The following is a 23,306-nucleotide window of genomic DNA, read 5'->3' on the forward strand; positions in this document are numbered from 1 at the left end:
CTAAACTGCCCCTACTTAGTATGGGACAGAGAACCTCTAATAAGACTGCCACATAAGCTCATAACTTAACCAAGGTGAGTTGACTAATCTACCCTTATTCGGCTAACTCTAATAGTTCTAAAAGGGACTTAGTGTGGATTCATTTAGAGCAGAGGGAGCTAAGGAAGAGTCCAGCCATTTTAGGGTGTAATAATAAAGAGTTGGCTCATCAAATATCATGGGTTACCTGTAGGAGGCTCTCCACAAGATCTAGGCTTTCGGGAAGATGTCATAGAAAGGTTTACAAAAAAATTGGTGGCTTGGAAGAAATTATATTTCTATGGGAGGCAGGTTGCCTCTTATAAAATCTACTTTCTATAACCTCCTGGTTTGGGAAGTGACTTTTGAGATTTCCCATTGTGATCAATTCTTTGTGGCATTTGGTAATCAAAATCATTCATGGGATATGCTCCAATGGGTGGGAGTGAAATTTTGGGAAGACATATGGTGGGGTGAGTGAGTGGCACTACCCTCTCTTGTGCTTACCCTCGCTTGTATAGCCTATTCTTGCATAAAAATAAAACTGTTTCTGATATGGCCACCCTTGAAAATGACAACATCTCTTGGAATTTGAGATTTAGGAGATGTTCAAATATTGGGAGCCAAATGACCTGTTAGATTTCTTGCAAAATCTGAATCCTGTTTTCATTTGTTTTTCTGGACAGGATGAGAGAATTTGGATTCCATGCCCTTCTAGTTCTTTCTTCATTTCTTCCTGTGAATAAACCCTAGTTGTTTCTAGGTCAAAGTAGAGAAGAAGAAAGAAGAAAGAAAAGTGAAAGAAGGAGAGGAGAAAACTATTCGGCCAGACTAGAAGAGAGGATGTACAAACGTACCTCTCCTAGCCGACCCACTTGACTTTTATTCATGAAAAACTTGAGTTACAAGAAAGACAATTTGTCCCTCATAGAAGATGGGACACATAACTTAAACGCAGATACAATAGACATTTCACATTCAATAAGATACACTAGAATGACCAAAATACCCCTGACTCGAGCATTCTAACACTCCCCCTCAAGCTAGAGAGTATATATCATATAGTCCCAACTTGTTACAAATGTAATCTATTCTTCCCCGAGACAATCCTTTTGTGAAGATATCTACCCACTGATTTCCTGAGCTCACATGAGATGTAGTTATTACCCCACTTATCACTTTATCTCTCACAAAGTGACAATCCACCTCAATATGTTTAGTTCTTTCATGGAAGACAGGATTGGATGAGATGTGAACAGCAGCTTGGTTATCACATTATAGTTTCATGGGTTTGACAATTGAGAAACCCATCTCCTGTAGTAGGTTCTTCAGCCATACTATTTCACATGTGGTATGGGCCATAGCCCTGTACTCTGCTTCCGCACTACTTCTTGCCACCACAGTTTGCTTCTTGCTCTTCCAAGTTACAAGATTGCCACCCAAGAAGGTACAATACCCTGTGGTTGACCTCCTGTCTGATATAGAGCCAGCCCAATCAGCATCTGTGTACCCTACTATCTCAAGAGGTCCTCCTTTTTGGTATAACAAACCACAACTTGGAGCACCCTTTAGGTACCTAACAATTCTCAGAACAGCTTCCCAGTGAGGAACCCGAGGATGTTGCATAAACTGACTCACAACACTCACAGCAAATGATATATCTGGTCGGGTAATGGTCAGGTAGTTCAACTTTCCCACCAACCTTCTATATCTTCCAAGATCATCAAACTCTTCACCTACATTCACACTTAACTTGGCATTGAGTTCCAAAGGAGTCCCTACTGGTTTAGCACCTAACAACCCTGTTTCTTCAAGTAGATCAAGAACATATTTCCTCTGACATAGGTTGATCCCCTGTTTTGACCTCGCAACTTCTATTCCTAAGAAATACTTTAGCTTCCGCAGATCTTTCGTATTGAAGTGGTCCTGTAAGAATTTTTTCAGCCTGTCAATTCCATTGTTGTCACTTCCAGTTATGACAATATCATTCACATACACGACTAGCAAGATTTTTCCATCTTTCGAGTTATAGCTAAACACAGAATGATCAACCTGACACTGTTTCATCCCAAAGGCCTTCACCGCTTCACTGAACCTGCCGAACCATGCATGAGGAGATTGTTTCAGTCCATAGATTGCCTTTTTGAGCCTGCACACCTTACCATCCTCCCCCTTAGCAACAAACCCTGGTGGTTGCTCCATATACACCTCCTCAACAAGATCACCATGTAGGAAGGCATTTTTTATGTCAAGTTGTAGGAGAGGCCAATCATACATAGTAGCCAATGAGATCAACACCCGAACTGAACCAATTTTAGCCACAGGAGAGAATGTCTCCATATAGTCCACACCATATAACTGAGAATAGCCCTTGGCCACTAACCATGCCTTCAATCGTTCCACACTACCATCAGGAAGATGCTTCATTGTATAGACCCATCTACACCCAACAGTGTGCTTACCAGGAGGAAGGGTGATGAGTACCCACGTATGATTATGTTGTAGAGCAGAGAGTTCTTCTTCCATGGCTTGTCGCCACCGTGGAGAGGCAAGGGCTTCCTGTACAGTCTTGGGAATGGGAACCGATGAGAGTAATGATAGAAACTTGCAATAGTAAGCAGAAAGGTGAGTAGTGGAAACATAGTCTGAAATGGGATGAGAAGTACAAGTACGTTTACCTTTCCACAAAGCAATAGGGAGATGAAGATCTGAAGGAAAAGGAGCAGTAGCAGGATCTGTCGACGGGTGCTGAAGTGGAGGAGGAGCCGGAGCACTTTTGCGAGTATACACTTGAGTAATTGGCGGCCTCTCTGTAGTAACCGGCATATGATGTGCATCTGCAGTAGGAGTGGGAGCTACGGGAAGGGGCTCCACAACCGGAATAGGAAGAGGAACCATAGAGGGAGAAGAAGAGACCCCGGCATTGGAGAAAAAAAGAACTGATTCAAAGAAGGTGACATCCGGGCACACAAACGATTTATGAAACTTAGGGTTATAACACTTGTACCCTTTCTGAGTCCTTGAGTAGCAAAGAAAAATACACTTCGTAGCCCGAGCATCTACCTTGTCTACTCCAGGCCCCAAGTGCTGAACAAAACAAACACAACCAAAGACTCTTGGGGTGAGAGAAAAGGGAGACAAAGTGGGGAACAACGCGGAGAAAGGGGATTGACTTCCAAGGATTGACATGGGCATCCAATTTATCAAAAAACAGGATGTAAAAACAGCATCACGCCAAAAGTGCTTTGGGACATGCATATTGATCATCAAGGACCGAGCAGTTTCAAGAAGTTGTCTATTTTTCCGTTCAACTACACCGTTTTGTTGTGGGGTGTAGGCACAAGAAGTTTGATGAATTATTCCATGATGTTCTAGGTATTGCTGAAATGATGAGGAGTTGTATTCTTTGGCATTATCAGAGCGAAATATTTTCATATTAACACCAAACTAAGTGCGTATTTCAGCATGAAATTTCTGAAAAATAAAGAACAATTCACTACGGTCTTTCATAAGATAGATCCATTTCATCCTTGAAAAGTCATCAACAAAGATTGCAAAATACTTAAACCCATTATATGACACCACTTTAACTGGACCCCATACATCAGAATGAACTAAAGCAAAAGGACTTGAGACACGACTATCAATTCTTGGACTAAATGAGACTCGATGATGTTTTCCCAACTGACATGACTCACAATCTAATGATGAAAGATGACTTAAGGAAGGAACTAGGAGCTTCAAAGCCTTGAGAGAGGGATGACCAAGTCTGCAGTGCCATTGGAGAGGAGTAAGAGACGACTGAAAAGCCACTAGAAGGCCACCACCATCAAGGTAATACAAACCACCGGCTTCATGCCCTCCACCAATCTTCGTCCCCGTCTTTAGATCCTAAAACACACAAGAAGAAGGATAGAAGGTTACAGAACAATTAAGGGACTTGGTTAATCTACTAACAGACATAAGGTTAAAAGGGAACTTATGAACATATAAAACAGATGCTAAAGACAATGAAGAGAGATTAACATCACCAACACCACAAATAGAGGATGTAGAACCATTAGCAAGTGTAACTGTCTGAGATGTGGAGGTGTGAGAAAGGGAAGAAAATACATCAGGAGTCCCAGACATATGATCCGAGGCGCCAGAATCAATGATCTAGGGTGAGGCTTTGGAAGCTAAACAAGTCATACCTGAATGGGCAAGTGTAGTTGTGTTCTACTGAGATGTTTGAAGGAACTGCTCATATATTCCCGTGGTACACTCACCATTTCCTGCCCGGAAGCACAAGTGGGTGTGGAGGGGGTTGGTGCAATTTGCTGGCTTTCAGTAATTGTGCTACTACTCTTAAATGTAACATGGTTAGCCCAAGTGTTAAGTGGACCACGCAAATCATAGCAGAAATTAATTGTGTGCCCCTCTAAGCCACAATGTGTACATTTTCTCTGAGCATTACCCCTTCCTTTTCCACGGCCTCCCCCTGACTCACGACCTCCAGTCCAGCCACTGGCCCGGTTAAACATGTGTCCACCACGGCTACTTGGAGGGCCACTGCTGCCACCACCACTTCTACTTCCACGACTACTCCCTTTAGTCACTACCAAACCAGATCTATCAGAGAAGGAAGAATGTTCCACTGGTTCAATGGATGTCCTCTTAAGACGGGCAAAAACTTCTTCAAGTGAGGGGAGAGTTGATCCCCCCAATATCTGTGCTCTGACAGGCTCATACTCAGCCTTCAAGCCCACAAGAAACCTAGTCACATCAAGTTGTTCACGTTGCTATTGTTGGATCTGGACATCTGATGTGAGAGGGTGATACACATTTAGCTCATTGCGGATATTTCTCAAACTTGCATAATACTCTTCTAAGCTTTGACTTCCTTGCTTCAAATTGAAGTACTCTTGGTATAACTGATATACCCTAGTTGTGTTGTCTTGTCCAGAGTACAACTTTTTAGCATGATTCCAGATCTCTTTGGCTGTATCTAGGAACATGAAGTTCACACTAATCATTGGTTCCATGTTGTTCCAAAGCCATGTCATTATCTGTGCATCATCTTGTTCCCAATCACTGAACCCAGGAGAATCAGAGGAAGGTTTCTCTTCCCTCACATGTTTTACTTTCCTCTTGGCCTTCAAGAAAACCTCCACAGATTTTGCCCATGGTATATAGTTCTCACCACTCAACTTGATGAATGTCATTTGAACACTTAGATAATCTGAAGAGAGCATGATGCCTGTTTTGTTGTCATTCCCAACTACAGTTGAAGCCATCTCAATTATGTCTCCTCTGAATATACACCACAATCTCACACTTGTCACAAGACTTATCTCACTTACAATACCACCAATCCACTTTCTTCAACTGCACATTACACACTACACTCTAAAGCTGAAATCATTCAGTCAACACATCAAACACTTGGACTGCACACTACAGGATCATTTACCACCAACACACCACTACTGAAATTACTCAGTCATTTCATCGAACACTTGTTCTGCAAACTGCAGAACTGATTACACACAAGGTCTAGGGGTTCACTTTTAAGCATTTAAAAACATAGATATGCCAGCCACCACAACACAATCAACACCACACCACTGCTGTCGTGGACATCAGCAGTCTACCACTCTTCTTTCAGCACACATGTGAGCAAGAAAACACAAAAAAAAACATGACTGATATGTGTATCAGTTTCACCTAGCACCACAACAACTAACTTTCGATGCACACAAAAAAAAATCAGCATTCACAGTCCATTTCTGAACACACGACAGCAGTGTCCATACCTGTATACGACCAGCCCTCTCTAGTATACCACTTCAACGACTACCACAGCACCGGCCAGAGGCATTCTCACCTCTAGGCCCTCAAAACGACAACTCCTTTTCAGCCCTTTATCGAGTCTTCAATCAGATCAACTATAGGATGAAGAAACCTACTGTGAAGATGGCGGTGAACCCAGGAAGAAGACAGCAGCAAGAAAAAAAATGAACACCAGACCTTAATGCTCTGATACCATGTGAATAAACCCTAGTTGTTTCTAGGTCAAAGTAGAGAAGAAGAAGGAAGAAAGAAAAGAGAAAGAAGAAGAAGGAGAGGAGAAAAGTATTCAGCCAGACTAGAAGAGAGGATGTACAAACTTACCTCTCCTAGCCAACCCACTTGACTTTTATTCATGAAAAACTTGAGTTACAAGAAAGACAATTTTGTCCCTCATAGAAGATGGGACACAACTAAAACTCAGATACAATAGACATTTCACTTTCAATAAGATACATTAGAATGACCAAAATACCCCTGACTCGAGCATTCTAACACTTCGTTTTTTCAGATTGCTTGATACTGCCCAATCCCAGCCTCTCACTTCCTCTTTTCCTTCAAAGACCAATTTGATAAGTCCCTCCCCTCCGTAGGTTTCTGTTGGGAAGCTGCTCTCCAAATCCTTAACACTTGTGATAGACTCCAAAGGAAGAGCAAATCATGGTGTTTATCTCCACATGTGAGTGTTCTAAGTCTCCAAAATGTGAAATCTCAAGCCATATCTTTCTACCTTGTCATTATACTAGCCAGATTTGGAATTATTTTTTTTAATTTGTTTAGGAAGTCTTGGGCTTCTCCCCAAAATGCCATAGAGTTATTCTCACAAGATCTGTTCAGCTGTTACACTAGAAGAATGAAACTGTTGAACCATTGTATTAGGGCAGCAATTCTGTGGTGCATCTGGGGGAAAAGAAATGCATCAGTGTTTGATAATAAGGAGGTAGGGGTGGGAGTCTTGACTGATCTGATCAAGGTAAAGGTGGCCCATTGATTGATAGCATGAGGAATTAAGAGACAATAAAATGGATGATTTGTTAAGGATGGCAATTCAATGTTGGTATCCTAATGGGCAGACCAAGGAGATTAATCGCTTGGCAGCCACCACTAGCAAGCAGTCTCAAGCTCCATCTTGAAGGCTGCTGCTTGGGTAACCTGGGTGATTCAGGGGTTGGTCGTCTGGTAAGGGATGAAACTGGCTTGATGAAGATAAGCTTCTGTGGTGAAATTGGTGCTGGTATCTTTTCAAGGGCCAAATCATTAGCAGTAAAACAAGGACTTAAACTGCTGGCACGATAGAATTGGAAGGGGGTGATCATTGAAGGTGACTGTAAAGTTGTTATCCCATGTCTTAACTCTGATGCAGAACCAGCTTGGATGTTCGGAGTACTGGTTAGGGAGGCCAAAACCTGGGAGAAACCTGAACTGCTTGTTCAGGTGGATCCCTAGATCAGCTAACTCCTGAGCAGATAGTTTAGCTCGAGCTTGGGTCAACTCTCAAGGGGTTCTATGGAGATTGCCTGGGCCAGGGATCCATTTATATCCTGAATAGAATCTTGTATAGTTTTATGTAATCAGCTATTTTGCTACCTTTGTACTGTCCCTGCTGTCTATTCTGCATAGATGGGGGTTTTCTTCTCTGCTGCGAATACAATGCTGTTATTTATCGAAAATAAAATAAAATAAAGGTTGTTAACCCTTGACCTTATGAATTCTTCTAAATAGAAAAACAAATATATAAAAAAAATCCACAAGGAAGAACAAGACACCATTTTCCATGAAAGAAACAATCTATAATATAGGGATCAGTTCCTTAAATAAAAAGAAATATTTACAGATCTATCAAACCAACCTCCTGGAAATCCTCAAAATCAACGGCCAGAGTCCCAACTTCAAAATGTTCAATAGAAGCCATATTATTCTCAGGTGATTTCTCTTCATCGCAAATTAATTCAATATGCTCATTTTGCTCATCTAAAACAACAATAAAAGTCATCAGATTTGTGATGAAACTCCAAGAATTTTAAGCAATAGCAATTTCATTGAGTGAAACACAAATATAGATGAAGCTCCAAGAAATACATCTGGATAAAAAAAAATCACTATTATCAAAGAAATTCAGCAATAAATGCACAATATAAGAAAGAATAAATTTACCACCAACATAATTTTTTTTTTGCACATAAGAGGATATTTCATTAACCAAAGTAGAAGTTTCAAACAATGGGGAAAAAAAGAAAGTGGCCCAAATATTTCAGGTAGCCTCTTCATTTTGAATATCCAGCCCTCTTATAGATGATAAATGGATAAAAAGAGGACTAGCTTCCATTATTTTTTTCATAAGTATCAGAAAACTTTATTAAAAAAAGAAAATACTGAATACAAGGTGTTAAGATAACACCCTCCAAACCCAACAACAACAACTCCTACTAACTGCCTAGAACAGAAAACAGGGAGAGAAAACAGGATACGAAACCACTCTTGGCATCAACTGCATCACCAACAAAGCAATTACTAGGCTCAGGTAAATATTCCACCTCACCAAACTCTTCTAGGCCTCCTTCCTCATCCCAAATTTCTCCTCCTAATGCTTCAGAAGCCTTTCTCAAGTTTTCTTCCTTCCTCTTCCTCTCTATTAACTTAGAAAAAAAAAAAAAACTTTAAAATTTGATGAAAGAAAAAGAAAGAAAATCACAGTAGAAATGTTCAGTTGATAGAGAAAATATATAAGAAAAGAAGAAGAGAAAAGATGAAAAAAAGGTTTTCAAGAGAGAGAGTATCGAACTTAACTCTCTCACTATCGACCCAAGTATTAGCTTCTAAAAGATGACAGAAATTACAATAATTCCCTTAAGAAGATATTTGAACAAATAGACTAACAACAAAGGTATATAAGGACAAAACTGCCCCTATCAACTAGACTTTAACACTACCCCTCAAGCTGGAGCATAAATATCATAAAGCTCCAGCTTGTTACAAATGTAATCCATTCAAGTGTGGCTTAAGCTTTGGGTGAGCAGATCAGCTAGTTGATCCTCTGATCTCACATATGGTGTAACCACGGTACCATGTGTCACCTTTTCCCTCACAAAATGACAATCAACTTCAATATGCCTACTTCTTTCATGGAAGACTGGGTTTGAAGCAATCTGAGTGGCAGCTTGGTTATCACAAAATAACTCGATTGGCTTGTCAATAGGAATGTCTATCTCTTGGAGGAGATGTTTCAACCAAACTAATTCACAAGTGGTGTGTGCAATTGCTCTATACTCTGCTTCAGCACTACTACTGGAAACAACACTTTGCTTCTTGCTTCTCCAAGTAATAAGATTCCCACAAAAGAATGTACAATATCCTGAAGTAGACTTCCTGTCCATTAAGGAATACCCTTCAAAAGACAATTCTCCCCCTTTCTTATACAGTAGACCACATCCCAAAGCACCACAGATACCTCAACACTCTCTCTACACCTTACCAATGGGAAGTACTGGACTTGTGTGTGTGTTTTTCTTTTTTTTTCTTTTTTCTTTTTTGAGGAAAGATTAACCAAATTTCATTAAAAGAAGCAAAGAGTGCATGGGCAGATGTACTACACAGGGAAAAACCCTAAGAAGCGTACAAGGGGGGAAGCCTATTGCTATACAGATTTTCTAATCCTGCTCCTAATCCATCTGCAATGTGATTCAGCTCCCTCGGGATCCAAAGCAAGTTTGCATTTAAATATTCCAAGGAATCTCTTGCCTCTGCCAGATAATGACTCAACCTCCAAGGACCCCCCACCTTGTCCTTCAACCATTTAATGGCATTTTCTGAATCTCCTACAATAGATAAATTCTGAATACCCAAGCTTTTTACTATTCTGATTCCAGTGAGAGCAGCCATCACTTCAACCTTAGTTGAGTCAGCATAGCCCATTGGGCCACTGAAGACCCAGCATATACTACCCAATTCATCCCTCAAGATACCCCCAATTCCAGCTAAGCCAGGATTGCCTGTAGCACTTCCATCGAAGTTTAAAGTCATCCCTCCTTCATTAAATAGTACAGGCTGTCTCTGGGTGGTTTGAGGGAAGTTTGGAAGGAGCAGAATTGTTTGAATTTCTTTTAAGGTCATCGATTGAGAGGCCTTGGAACAGCTCTGAATTAGCAGCCCAGAGATTACAGAGAAAAGAAATATCTGATATTAACTCTTCAAGGGATCTGATCTTGTTATCAAATAAGCACTTGTTTCTTTCCTTTTCTTTCCTCCCAAACTCCCCACATAACTGCATGTAACGCCGTTTGACAGTAGACTTTGCCTCTTTTGCTCAGGCCTGTATGGATAAACTAACACAACGCACACACTGAAGGAACTAACAGGACATACTTCCATTGATAGGGAAATTCCCCACTTTGAGTATGCAACTTCAATACCCAAAAAAAAATATTTTAAGAAGCCTAGATCCTTTAATTTGAAAATGTTGCTGCAAGAATTGCTTTAATTCAATAATTCATTGTGCATCACTACCTGTGAGGATCATCAACTTACACAGCCAAAACTATCCTCCCAGATGAAGTGCTTCTGCTAAACACCGAGTGATCAATGCTACACTACTTCAAGCCAAACTCATGTACCACACTACTAAATTGGCCAAACCAAGCCCTTGGTGATTGTTTCAATCCATAGATAGCTTCCGCAATTTACACACTTTTCCAACCTCCCCCTGAGCAACATAACCAAGAGGTTGCTCCATATATACTTCCTCATGGAGGTCACCATTTAGGAGTGCATTATTCACATCAAATTGAAAGATGAGCCAGTCATAATTAACAGCTAATGAAATAACCACCCATTTTGGCAATAGGGGAAAAGGTTTCTGAGTAACCAACACCATATGTCTCAGTATATCCCTGCCACTAGTCATGCCTCAAACTTCTCAACACTACCATCATGTCAATGCCTGACCATATACACCCATCAATAACCGACTACTTGATTTCTAGGAGGCAAGGAGATAAGATCTCATGTATGGTTGGACTAAAGAGCATGAAGTTCTTCATCCATCGTTGTCTTACAATCCGGTGAGGCAAGAGCTTCCTGGACAGAGTTGGGAATGGAAACAGAAGACAAGAGAGACACAAACTTTTGATGTGCAGGAAATAAGTGATTAAAGGAGAACCCTGATTGTGTTGAGCTTTGCTACCGGGGCAAAGGTTTCCTTGTAGTCGATTCCTTCCTTTTGTGTATATCCCTTTGCCACAAGTTTGACATTGTATCTTTCAATTGACCCATCTTCCCTGTGCTTTACTATGAATACCCACTTGCACCCAACAGTGCCTTTCCCTTCTGGCAGGTCCACCAATTACCATGTTCTTGCTTTCATTAGGACTTTCATCTCTTCATTCATGGCTTCTTTCCATCTTGGATCAGATACCACCTCTGAATATCTGGAAGGGACACATACCGAGGAAAGAGCAGACACAAAGGAATGATAGGTAGGTGATAAATGTGAGTAAGAGACATAATCAACTATGGAATGCCGAGTGGTGCAAGAACGAACAGGCTTACGGAGAGCAATGGGAAGATCCAAATCTGAATTGAGAGAGTCAGAATTACCTTGGATTGCAGAGACAGATTGATCTGAGTCCAACTAGTTGCAATCATGAGGTTGAGGGCCCTTCTTCCTTCTACTGTATGTAAGTATCTCTTTCTCTTGCCTGTTGGGATCATCAGGAGCATCAGTTGAAGCTGGAGATGTAACTGGCACAGTGGGAGTCTCACTAGGTCGACCCAAAATGTTACAGCTAGGAGTAGTGGAAGGTGATGAAAGAGGAAGAAAAAAAAAGGGAGAATGAGAATCCTCTTCCATCCAAATCTGAAAAAAGAAGGGAGAATCAGAGATCTTTCAAAGTATTCAGCTGCATTGTCTGAACGGAATTGTTTAATCTTCTTCCCGAATTGTGTTTCAATCATCTTGCAAAACATCATAGTTATCCGTGGAACTTCTTCACATCCTTTTAACAGATAAATCCAAGTGCACCGAGAATAATGGTCAATAAAACGGATAAAATAACGGAAGCCATCAATGGAGACAATGGGTGAAGGACCCCAAACATCAGAATGGACCAAATCAAAAGAGGCTTGTATTTCATTACTAGAAATTGGATACATTGATCTGCACTGTTTTGACATTTGACACACATCACAAACTAAACTTTGACTCGGAATGCCCTTACATAAATCAGGAAGCAACATTGCTAAAGAAGAAAAAGACAAATGACCTAGCTTAGCATGCCACAAGTGCAGCCTAGCTCTTGACTCCACACTTTCTGGACTAGTAGTAGCAGAAGCTTGTAGTGCTGAACTGACATCTGCATCAAAATAGTAGAGGCCCTCATACTCATGACCACTCTCAATCGTTCTCCTCGTCAATCTGTCCTGGAAAACACAATGAGAGGGAAAAAAAGTTATACTGCAGTTCAAATTTCTTGTAAGCTTTGAAACAGACAACAAATTTGATGTAAGACTAGGAACATGTAAGACTGATTTAAGAGAGAGATCCTTGCTTAGGTCAACCACTCCCTTTCCCGAGATGGTGGAGAGGGACCCATCAGCTACTCTCATCTTATCCTGGCCATACAATAAATGATATGAGGAGAATAATGAGGACATATGTGTCATATGGTCAGTGGCTCCTGAGTCAATCACCCAAGAGCTAGAACTAATGGAACTAGTTGCATTAAATGTAGAGGTTGTACCTGATTTGGCAAGAGAGGTGGAAGCTAAAGGATTGTTCTTCAGACGGGCAAATGCCCAGATGAGAACCTCTACCTCACTAGTTGTAAAGCCCAAGGTACTTGGTCCAAAGGAATCAACAACCTGCTTTGTGGTGGAAGAGGACACTGGCTGACTACTCGAAGAGATGTCACTACTGTTGTTGGTGGCAAGATTCCCACTTGTTGTGTGGCCCTTATGTTGCCTTTTTTCCTTTCTCAGAGCAGTTGGCTTCAGATGAGGGTACAAGACCCAACATTTCTCCTTTGTGTGTTTCTCACCACCACAATGGGTACACTTGTCTGAAAATCTGCTTCCCTTAGTGGATACTAAGGCTGAATGTTCTCCGAATAGTTCTGTTGCTTGTGTCTGGGAGTCAACCTGCATCTTCTTTCTCCATACTTCTTCATTCCTAACCAGGTAGTAAACATGATGAAGCTTAGGTAATTCATCTCTCCCTAGAATTTTGTGACCTTACACCTTCATATATAGGGTTTAAGCCTGCTAGGAACTTGAAGGCTCTGCCCTCCTCAATCTGCTTGTCATGCCTCTCCTTATCCCTGGCATTTTCCCAATCCAAAATCATGTGATGGTCAAGCTCTTCCGAGAGACCTTCTAGTGTTGCAAAGTATGTTGCCACAGACATGTCTCCTTGCCTTAGGGCTGCAATGTCTTGGTTCAGCCTGTAGATTCTAGCATTTTTCTTCTTTTGGCCATATGTCTTAGATACTTTCTCCCAGATTTTGGTGGCTGTAGGAAAAAGATGAACAGTTCTGGCCACCCAAGGAGTCATGGAGGCCAGCAACCAAGACATAACTGTGGCATTTTCCTTGTGCCACACAGTGCATTCAAGGCTGCTGATTTCTGGTTCCTTTTTATCTCCATCCAAATAGCCTGTGAGTTCACGAGAGGTAATGAACAATCTTGCTGAGACAGACCACTCTCTAAAGTTATACTCATCCAATAGCACACTTGTGATCTGCAAGCTATGCAGATTAGGGTTCTCCAGGTTTGAGGACCTTATAACAGGTCTGTTATCTTTAGAAGAAACTTCACCGGATAGTGATGACATCCTAACTTCGGTCAAGGAATTGTTCACAACACTGTTGGGTGGTTCTGGTTAGGGTTGGCCGAAGTAGTCACAGAGTTCAAAGTGCTGATAGCACACCAGATAGGCTTCACTTGGACTAAACCAGTTCGGGTACAGCAGCAAGGAAAAAAAAAACTGTAACTGAACCAGTTCACAAAGATGGAGTAGGGCTAGTAACCGACCTGAAAATGATCTGTAACTGAAGTCGCCACAGTTCTGTAAAGGTCTTTCTGAACTAGTTCTGATGCAGGTTCTGATTAGCCGAAGTAACCTCAACAGGTCCTGACAGCTCGCAACACATTTTCAGACTTGCCGAGACTGTCACAGTTCTGATGTAGTTCTGTTACAGCAGCAAAAGGTGTTATGGGCAGGTAACCAACCTGTGCTATGCAGACTGCACTTGAACTTCGAGTACTGCAACTGTAAAGGGAGTTCCCCTCCTTACAGACAACACTAGGACTGCTGAAATCAGTCCTCAACTAGGTCTGTCCTATACAGACCTCTTCTTAGCAGCCAAATAGCTGCTAACTACTAGAAACTAGTAGGACTCCAGCTTCAGGGTCTTACCTCCCTTGCGCCCTACAACCAAGGGAAACCCTAGGTCGAACCTTGTGTTGTTCTCCTTCAACCCTAGGGTTTCACAGCAGCAACCCAGATAAAAAAAAAAAAAAAGTGAAATACAGCAAGAAAGAGGAGATGGCGTTGGCAGTAACCAGGAAGGTGCTCAATGCTCTGATACCATGAAAGCTGAACCACTGTAGTCGAAGTAGCAGAAAAGAGGAGAAGAAGAAGAGATGCTGAAACTGTCGAACTGTACTTGCAATCGACCATGCCTTTATTTATATATAAGTGAAGTACAAAGTACAAGAATTTACTGGGATACCCCTGATTAGTGATGGGACACCCAGAAGACTTAAGACATAAACAAGATTAGACCCATTAGCAAGGCCCAGTTACAAGATAAGTTTAACATAAGAATGGGCTAATAGGAATTCTTATCAGCTGAACACACTCAAGCCTTGTAACATATCATTCTAACAAGAGGCAACGGTGAAAGAGTACCATGGCAGCAATGGGAGATGGGTGTAATGATCAGAAACCTAGTGTGGTGGTTCCCTCTAACTACCTAGGTGTACAGATGACCTCGATTAAACTGAATGGGGAGAACTATGTTCGATGGGCCAAATCAGTGGAAGTTTTTCTCAAGGCAAAGAGGAAAGTGAAGCATGTAAAAGATGATAAACCACCGGCTGACTCTCCAGGGTTTGATGATTGGGAACAAGAGGATGCTCAAATCATGGCTTGGCCATGGAATAGTATGGAACCCAAAATTAGTGCCAACTTCATGCTCCTAAATACGGCTAAGGATATATGGGAACATGCTAAGAAGCTATATTCTGGACAAGATAATACAACAAGGAATGAACTCAAGATAATACAACTAGAAGAGTATTATGCCTGCATGAAGAATATAAGGAATGAGCTCTACCCTTCCTACACTTAAGGAAGTATTCTCACGGCTTCGTAGGATTTCTTTGGGACAGACAGAGAATCCCACACAGTCTGATAGATCAGCACTTGTGATAGCTAGAGGAAGTGGACGTGGTACAAGAGGGGGAGGACATGCCTCCCGAGGAGGCCGTGACAGTTCCATGTTTGGCCGGGGTGGTGGTCGTGACTCAGGGGGAAGTCGTGGTAGAGGGAAGAGTAACTCTACAAGGAAGTGTACTCATTGTGGCAAGGAAGGACACACGGTGAATTTCTGCTATGATCTACATGGCCCTCCCTCTAAATGAGCTGATCATGTTGTAGCTGGTGAGGTTGATATCAGTGATAGTAAACAAGCAGACCTAACTCCTCCCACATCTACATCTACTTCTGAGAGGGAGATGGTGAGTGTACCGCGCGATGAGTATGAACGGTTCCTTCAAACCACTTCACAGCATACCACTGCTACTCTTGCCCACTCAGGTATTGCTTGCATGTCATCTAAAACCTCTCCCTGGATTATTGACTCTGGAGCCTCTGATCACATGACCGAGACTCCAGGTGTGTTCTCCTCTCTTTCTAAAACTTCCACATCACAAACTGTTACACTTGCCAATGGGTCTTCATCTCCCATCTATGGTGTTGGTAATGTTGACATGGCTTCTCTGTCTTTATCATCTGTTTTATATGTACCTAAGTTTCCATTCAATCTTATGTCTGTTAGTAAAATAACCAAGGCTCTTAACTATTCTGTTACCTTTTTTCCTTCCACTTGTGTTTTTCAGGATCTCACGACAGGGAAGAAGATTGGTGGGGGGCATGAAGCTGGTGGATTGTACTATCTTGACGGCGGTGGATCTTCAATTGCTCTTCAGACTTCACTTACTCCCCTACAGTGGCATTGCCGAGTGGGACATCCTTCTCTCAAGGCTCTCAAGATATTAGTTCTGTCTTTGAGTCATTTGTCAGTTTTGCAATGTGAGTCATGTCAGTTTGGGAAACATCATCGTGTTTCCTTCAGTCCTAAAGTTGAGAGTCGTATGTTGAGTCCTTTTTCTTTGGTTCATTCAGATGTTTGGGGCCCAATCAAAATAGAGTCTTATAATGGGTACAAGTATTTTGTCTCTTTTATCGATGATTGTTCAAGAATGACATGGATTTACTTAATGAAAGAAATGAGTGAATTATTTTCCATTTATCAAAAATTCCATGCCGAAATACGTACACAATTTGGTGTTCCAATCAAAGTTCTCCATTCAGATAATGGTCGTGAATACTTTCCTACTTCATTTCAACAGTATTTAGAATAGCATGGCATTATCCATCATACCTCATGTGCATTCACTCTTCAACAAAATGGGGTGGCTGAACGAAAGAATTGTCAGCTCCTTGAAACTGCTCGGTCTTTTCTTCATCATATGAATGTTCCTAATCGGTTTTGGAGTGATGTTGTACTCACTGCATGTTTCCTCATTAATCGGATGCCCTCTTTCATTCTTCATGGTCAGTCCCCCTTCTCTATCTTGTTCCCCACTTTATCTTCATTTCCATTAACTCCTCATGTCTTTGGTTGTGTGTGCTTTGTCCACAATCTAAGTCCTAGAATAGACAAGCTAGATGCACGCTCCATTAAATGTGTCTTTCTTGGCTACTCTCAGACTCAAAAAGGATACAAGTGTTATAATCCCATTACTCGAAAGTGCTATGTCTGCCCTGATGTCACCTTTTTTGAGTTTGTCCCCTTCTTCTCAAGACCTAAAGCACCTCCGTCTCCACCCTTACTTCCTCTTCCTCTTCCTGTCAGTGATCCAATTCCAAATGCTACTGTTGGAGTAGACTCATCACCTCATCAAGTGCAGATCACCACTGAATGACCACCGATCGGGCAAGTGTATACACGTCGAACGACACCGGCCCCTCCTCCAGCTTCTACCTCATTTGCGGATCCTATCATGGCTCCTATTGCTAAACCCTCAGACCTTGACCTACCCATTGCCTTACGAAAAGGTAAACGCAGCTCTACCCTCCATCCCATTTCCAATTTTGTTTCATTATCTCGTCTTTCCACCTCACATCGTCAGTTTGTTTCACTTTTTTCATCTATTTCCATACCTAACAATGTCCAAGAAGCTCTTAGTTCACCTGGGTGGTGGCAGGCAATGGAGGAGGAACCTTCAGCTCTTCAACATACTCAAACGTCGGAACTCTCTACTCTCCCACCTAGTAAGCACGTTGTGGGCTGTAAATGGGTGTCTACTGTGAAATACTTGCCAAATGGTAGTGTGGAGCGTCTGAAGGCCAGACTTGTTGCTAAAGGTTACTCACAGTTGTATGGAGTGGACTACATGGAGATATTCTCTCCGGTGGCTAAGATTGGCTCTGTTCGAGTGCTAATTTCCCTGGCAGTTATGTATGATTGGCCTTTGTTTCAGCTGACATAAAAAACGCCTTCCTTCGTGGTGACCTTGTAGAGAGGTATATATGGAGCAACCACCTGGGTTTGTTGCTCAGGGGGAGGATGGTAATGTGCAGATTGAATAAGGCAATTTATGGGTTGAAACAATCGCCGCATGCTTGGTTCGGGAAGTTTAGTGAGGTGGTGAAGAGTTTTGGAATGAAGCAATGCCAGGTTGATCACTCTGTGTCCAGCTATGACTCAGAAGCTGGGAATATTTTATTAGTGGTCTATATGGATGATAGTCATTACTGGCAGTGACAAATTGGGGATTGGCAAACTAAAGGTATTTCTACAAAATCATTTTCAAACAAAAGACTTTGGAACATTGAAGTATTTCTTGGGAATAGAAGTTACCAAGTCGAAACAAGGTGTAAATCTGTGCCAAAGAAAATATGTTCCTGATCTACTGGAAGAAACATGACTATTAGGTGCAAAACCGGCTGAGACCCCTATGGAACCAAATGTTAAGTTGAACAGTGATACAGGAGAAGTATTTGAAGATCCTGGAAGGTATTGACGACTAGTGGGGAAGCTGAACTATCTGACTATCACGAGACCCGACATCTCCTTTGCAGTCAATGTGGTGAGCCAATTCATGTAGAACCCTTGTATACCTCACTGGGATGCAGTTCTTAGAATTGTAAGATATCTGAAGGGAGGTCCAGGCTGTGGACTATTGTATAAACCAGGAGGAAAACTTGAAGTAGTTGGGTATACAGATGCAAACTGGGCAAGCTCAATGAATGATAGAATATCTACTACAGGCTATTGCACATTTCTTGGAGGAAATCCCGTGACGTGGAAGAGTAAAAAGCAGACAGTTGTGGCCAGAAGCAGTGTTGAAGCCGAGTATAGGGCCATGGCACACACTAGCTGTGAATTAGTGTGGTTGAGGAATCTCCTACAAGAAATTGGGTTCCACATGGATAAACCTATGAGATTGTACTGTGACAATCAAGCTGCACTCCATATCTCATCCAACCATGTTTGTCATGAGAGAACAAAGCACATAGAGGTTGATTGCCACTTTGTGAGGGAGAAGGTTCTTGCTGGAGAGATAAGCACAAAACATGTGGGCACGAATGATCAGTGGGCAGATTTGTTTACAAAAGCTCTAAGCTTAGAGAAAGTGAACTATCTATGTAACAAGCTAGGATTATATGACATATATTCTCCAGCTTGAGGGGGAGTGTTAAAGTGAGCTGAATAAGGGTAGTTTAGTCATCTTATCTTTGTTAAGTTGTTTGCTTATGTGGCAGTCTTATTAGAGACACTCTGTCCCAACTTAAGTATGGGCAGTTTAGTCTTTGTAAATGTGATTAGAGACTAATAACTATTAAGAGGTCGACTGATAGGGTTTACCTATCAGATTCGACAGTCCATTCTTTTCTTTCTTCTTCTTCTCTTCTTCTCCCTCTTCTTCTTCGTCCTCTTGTTCGTTCGGGTTACTGTAGCAGCAGTCCAAACAAGTCCCCTTCCACCTCCACATTGTGGAAACCGAATTGCTAAGCAAATTTTAGCCCATGGAGTAATCCACACATCTTTGCTTTCAATGCATTACCATCTATTAATGGCCCTAAATACAATGCTAAGATCTTTCCTTCCGAGTCCTTGAAAACCCCTCCCAAAACCAAATGCTAGACCCACTCCCCACCCTCCAAGAATAATGAGGAACCACTCCAAAGAATTTGATTCATAGCTCCAATCCTTCTAAACTCATTTGGATTATTGTGTTACTTTTTCCAACAAATCAATCAAGAAGTCAACTTTCCAATTGGTTCCATGACGAACCAGACCACTTGATCAAGTTCACCCACAACATCAATCCTTGTTTACCACTTTGTCATCCTGTCCCAAGTTAAACAGGGCGGAATCATCAAGCCTAACCTCCTTCAATTCAGCCAACTTGTTTCCACAAATCAGAGTCTTTGCATATCCATCATTCAAATAAAGAATACAACTTTCTTCCTCCCACTTAGCTCAACTAAAAGTAAACTGGGAAAACAATGTCGCATTGACTGTATAGAGCAAAGATGTCACTTAATCATGATGGTAAACACAGTCATCCTATATGTCATTCTAATTTTCAACATTTTTATGAGCCTAAAAAAAGACAAATGTAGAAAAGATCAGCACTATAGAAACTGATCACTCAAGTGAGGATTGAAGGAAACTTGACTGTGACATTATGATAAATTTTATAGCTATCAGCTCAGTACAATATCCAGTGAGTAAACCATCATTTTTTTCCTTCTTTTGTTTATTGGGGGATTCAAAAAAAAACCGAGGAAAGCTCATTCTGCACTCGATTTTCAATTCTGTTAATAATTCACCAAAGACATCTGGACAAATAACAACTATAGTGGGACAAATATGAACCATTAACTAGTACCAGATCAAATTATTAATTTCAGCAAAGATTGGTAATAATAAAAAGCAAATAAAAACAATTAAATTACATGGATACAACAAATATAATAAGAATGATAATCAGGTAAAACCTTGTGAAACAATTTGGGCTTCGGAGTTTTCATCCACCACCACCTCTTCCTTTTCAATATCTTCATATTCATCATAATTTTCATCATCAAAAACAGTAGCTTTATGCTCCAAAGTAGCAATTGAAACTTCAGCCGAGAAATAGTCCTTTTTAGGCAGCAAATGATCTTCCTCAGTTGTGGCTTGAATCTCAGGCCCCTCATATTCCTCCTCAATGTCTTCATAATCAACAGCATCTTCAGCTTTTTCATCATAATCTATTGGCAGAAAAAATGAATTAACACTGGATCAGTATAGACATATTTAGAAGCATCACAAATAAAATATCACTTACCAAAAAAAAGCATCACAAATAAAATATTACTTATCAAAAAAAAAGCATCACACATAAAATATTACTTATTAAAAAAAGAATCACAAATATTACCATAAGTTCAAAACTACTGTAAAACAAGAGAGTGAGAATTGTATAAAATTACCATAATTTAGATCTTAAAGAGAACAAATTTTCTAGATGCATTTGCATTAACAGTCTAAGGTCTATATGATCTTTTATATTGTCTAACCCTTGTATAAAGAATAAAAGAAAAGAAAATAAAGATGAATAGAGAAACAAGAGATGTGTAAATGTAGAGAAATGGCAGAGAAAGAAAGCTGTTTTACAGAGAAAACTCAGGTAGGCATGCAGCCCACTTCTTCTCATGTCTCAATAATACATAAAATGGCTGTTATACCCCAGATCATAACAAGAAAAAGACACAAATAAATAAATAATAATAAGAGAAGGCATACATTTCAACAGTTTACTACTTGAAAACCAATTCAATTGTATCCTTCTCCAATGCTATTGTACATGTACAAGTAAACCTATGTGTGTTGAAGTGACTGGAACATCAAGACAAACCCAATTTTAAAGTTTCATCTTACTTTCAACTCTGACAGCATATAGTTGAAATGACCCAAAAGCTATCAAACAAATTATACATATAAAATCACTCAAAGGAATGCATGGCAATTAGAAAGACAAAAAAAAGGCAGACCAATGCACAAGGTTCCCACCAATGTGGGGTCTGAAGAGGGACAGATGTACGCAACCTTACCCCTACACATACAGAGAAGTTGTTTCCAAGATTTGAACCCTGTCACCCAGGTCGCAATGGAGCAACCCAACCATTGCGTCAAGGCCCACCCTTGATCAAGGTTCAAAGTATCGGAAACGGAAGGTGTATCGGAAAGACAATTTTAAGAGGCATACCGGAATATGCATAGATACAGACGAAAAATTAAGATAGGCATAAATATGCTAGGACAAATAAATCATAAAAACTATATTACTAACAAAAGCTACAAGTTTTATATGATTGCAAATAAGTCATTTAAATGTAAAAATCCATAATTTAATGGTTTATGACCCTGTTTGATTTTACTTCTAAAAAGTACTTCTTTTAGCAAGTACTTATTTTAAGAGTTGGGACCACACATTAAGTGGTTATTAAGCGCTTTTATGTGTTTCGTAAAAAAGTGGGAAAGTACTTTTTGTTAAAAGAAGCACTTCTTAAAAATGTGACCTGAAGCTGGATTTTTTTCAGCACTTCTTCGAGAAGTACTTCTTCCAATAGAATGGGGCAAACTAGTCCCTAGTATTTTTTTAATACCCAAAATACCCCCGCACGAGGGTTTTACCTCCCTCTCCTATCATTTGAACATAGCAAACCAGGTAGCAATGCACCTAGTTACAGGTCCATCGGCGATGATCAACGGTGAGGAAAAATAGTCGGCGGACCTGTCGTTTTGCCATTTTCTTACATTTTGTGAAGTTTTCCATCATATTAAGCCATTTTCTTGGGTTTTTTTAAACTTGAAACTCCCTTGTTTGACGTGTTCGCAGATCTGCAATTTGGAAGAGTTTAACGGCGATAATCTCACCATCCATCCACCGGTGAAAAGGAGGTTAGTTCGCCCAACTCCTCCCCTCCATGTTTGGTTTTTATTTGGTTTTTTTGTATGATTATTTGTCGGATTCGAAAATATTTTGGTTTCATATGAGAAATCCGAATTTTTTTGTTAAAAATCATGCAAAACAATTGCTGAAGTTTGATGAATATTTGGTTGCATTTTGATGTTTAAATATTTGTGATGTTTTATTTTTTTAACTTCTAATTAATTTTTCGTTAAATCCGAAATATTTGCTTGGGTTTTTTTTTTTGCATTGTCTATGTGATAGATTTCTATGCATGAATAGATTTTTATTTATCAATATTGTTCATTATTTGTTATTATTAGTTATTATTATTATTTATGATATAATTAATATTATTTATTGTAATCAATATTGTTGTTGTTGTATTATTATTATTATTATTATTATTATTATTATTATTATTATTATTATTATTAATTGGGTCCACATGGCGCTTCACGTGGGGGTCCACGTGGGCTCTCAGTTGCCATGATGTTGCATTTTTTCATTGAAATGTATAGTATAATATGTGAAAAGCATTGTATATATGTACGAGTGAAGTGAGGGCTAAAATTGTCATTTGTTAATATAAGCCCTTATGGGGAAAGTAGCTTACCAAACATCCTCACCCCAATAAGTGCTTAAAAACATAATAAGTGATTTGGCAAGTGAATCACCAAACAGCCTTCAATTGATGCAACAAGTACTTCTTTTAACAACCACTTAATCATCAAACAGGGCCTGTGTATGAGATATCAGTATACAATTAGTAACCATTGAAATATGATGGAATATCTAAAATGTGAAAAAAATTAGAAAAACTAAAATGTCAATGTGTACACATCAATTTTTCAAATAACCAATATAAATGTGAATGTGTATACATCAATTTATCTCAATATTTATTAGTATATAAATTTTTATAACAAATTTGTAGAGGGACTAGGTCGAATGGGCCCTAATATTTCTTTTATGTTTAAGTAATGTCATATCTGTTTTATGTGTTAATCCCCATTAACACATAAAACAGATATCACATTACTTAAACATAAAAGAAATATTAGGGCCCATTCGGCCTAGTCTCTCTACATAATTCTAGATGTATTAATAAACATCCACTAAGAAAAGAGAAATTTTACTTAAAAACAAAAATGCATACAACCATAACAAACAAATGGGTGTGGCTTGGTGGTGAACTTATGGTCATTAAAATC

General features: G+C 40.1%; 1 protein-coding gene across 16 annotated transcripts in view; it reads right to left on the minus strand.

Annotated features, from left to right (window-relative positions):
* LOC148869156 (transcription initiation factor TFIID subunit 1-like) overlaps positions 1-23,306 on the minus strand; it is a 197,337-nt gene that overhangs the window by 153,375 nt on the left and 20,656 nt on the right. For 14 of the 16 annotated variants that reach the window (XM_088973213.1, XM_088973212.1, XM_088973209.1 and 11 more), the window contains 2 exons: positions 20,135-20,389; positions 7,697-7,818 (listed from right to left, as the gene is read on the minus strand). In XM_088973213.1, coding sequence (XP_088829339.1) covers positions 7,697-7,818; positions 20,135-20,389 — 377 coding nt within the window. Of the gene's footprint in view, positions 1-7,696; positions 7,819-20,134; positions 20,390-22,708; positions 22,834-23,306 lie in introns of those variants that run through there. The other 2 variants (XM_088973214.1, XM_088973215.1) reach the window with 2 other exon arrangements.

The sequence above is a fragment of the Nelumbo lutea genome, chromosome 2 (genome assembly GCF_056320005.1).
Source record: "Nelumbo lutea isolate HS-2025 chromosome 2, American lotus-T2T, whole genome shotgun sequence".
Taxonomy (NCBI): domain Eukaryota; kingdom Viridiplantae; phylum Streptophyta; class Magnoliopsida; order Proteales; family Nelumbonaceae; genus Nelumbo; species Nelumbo lutea.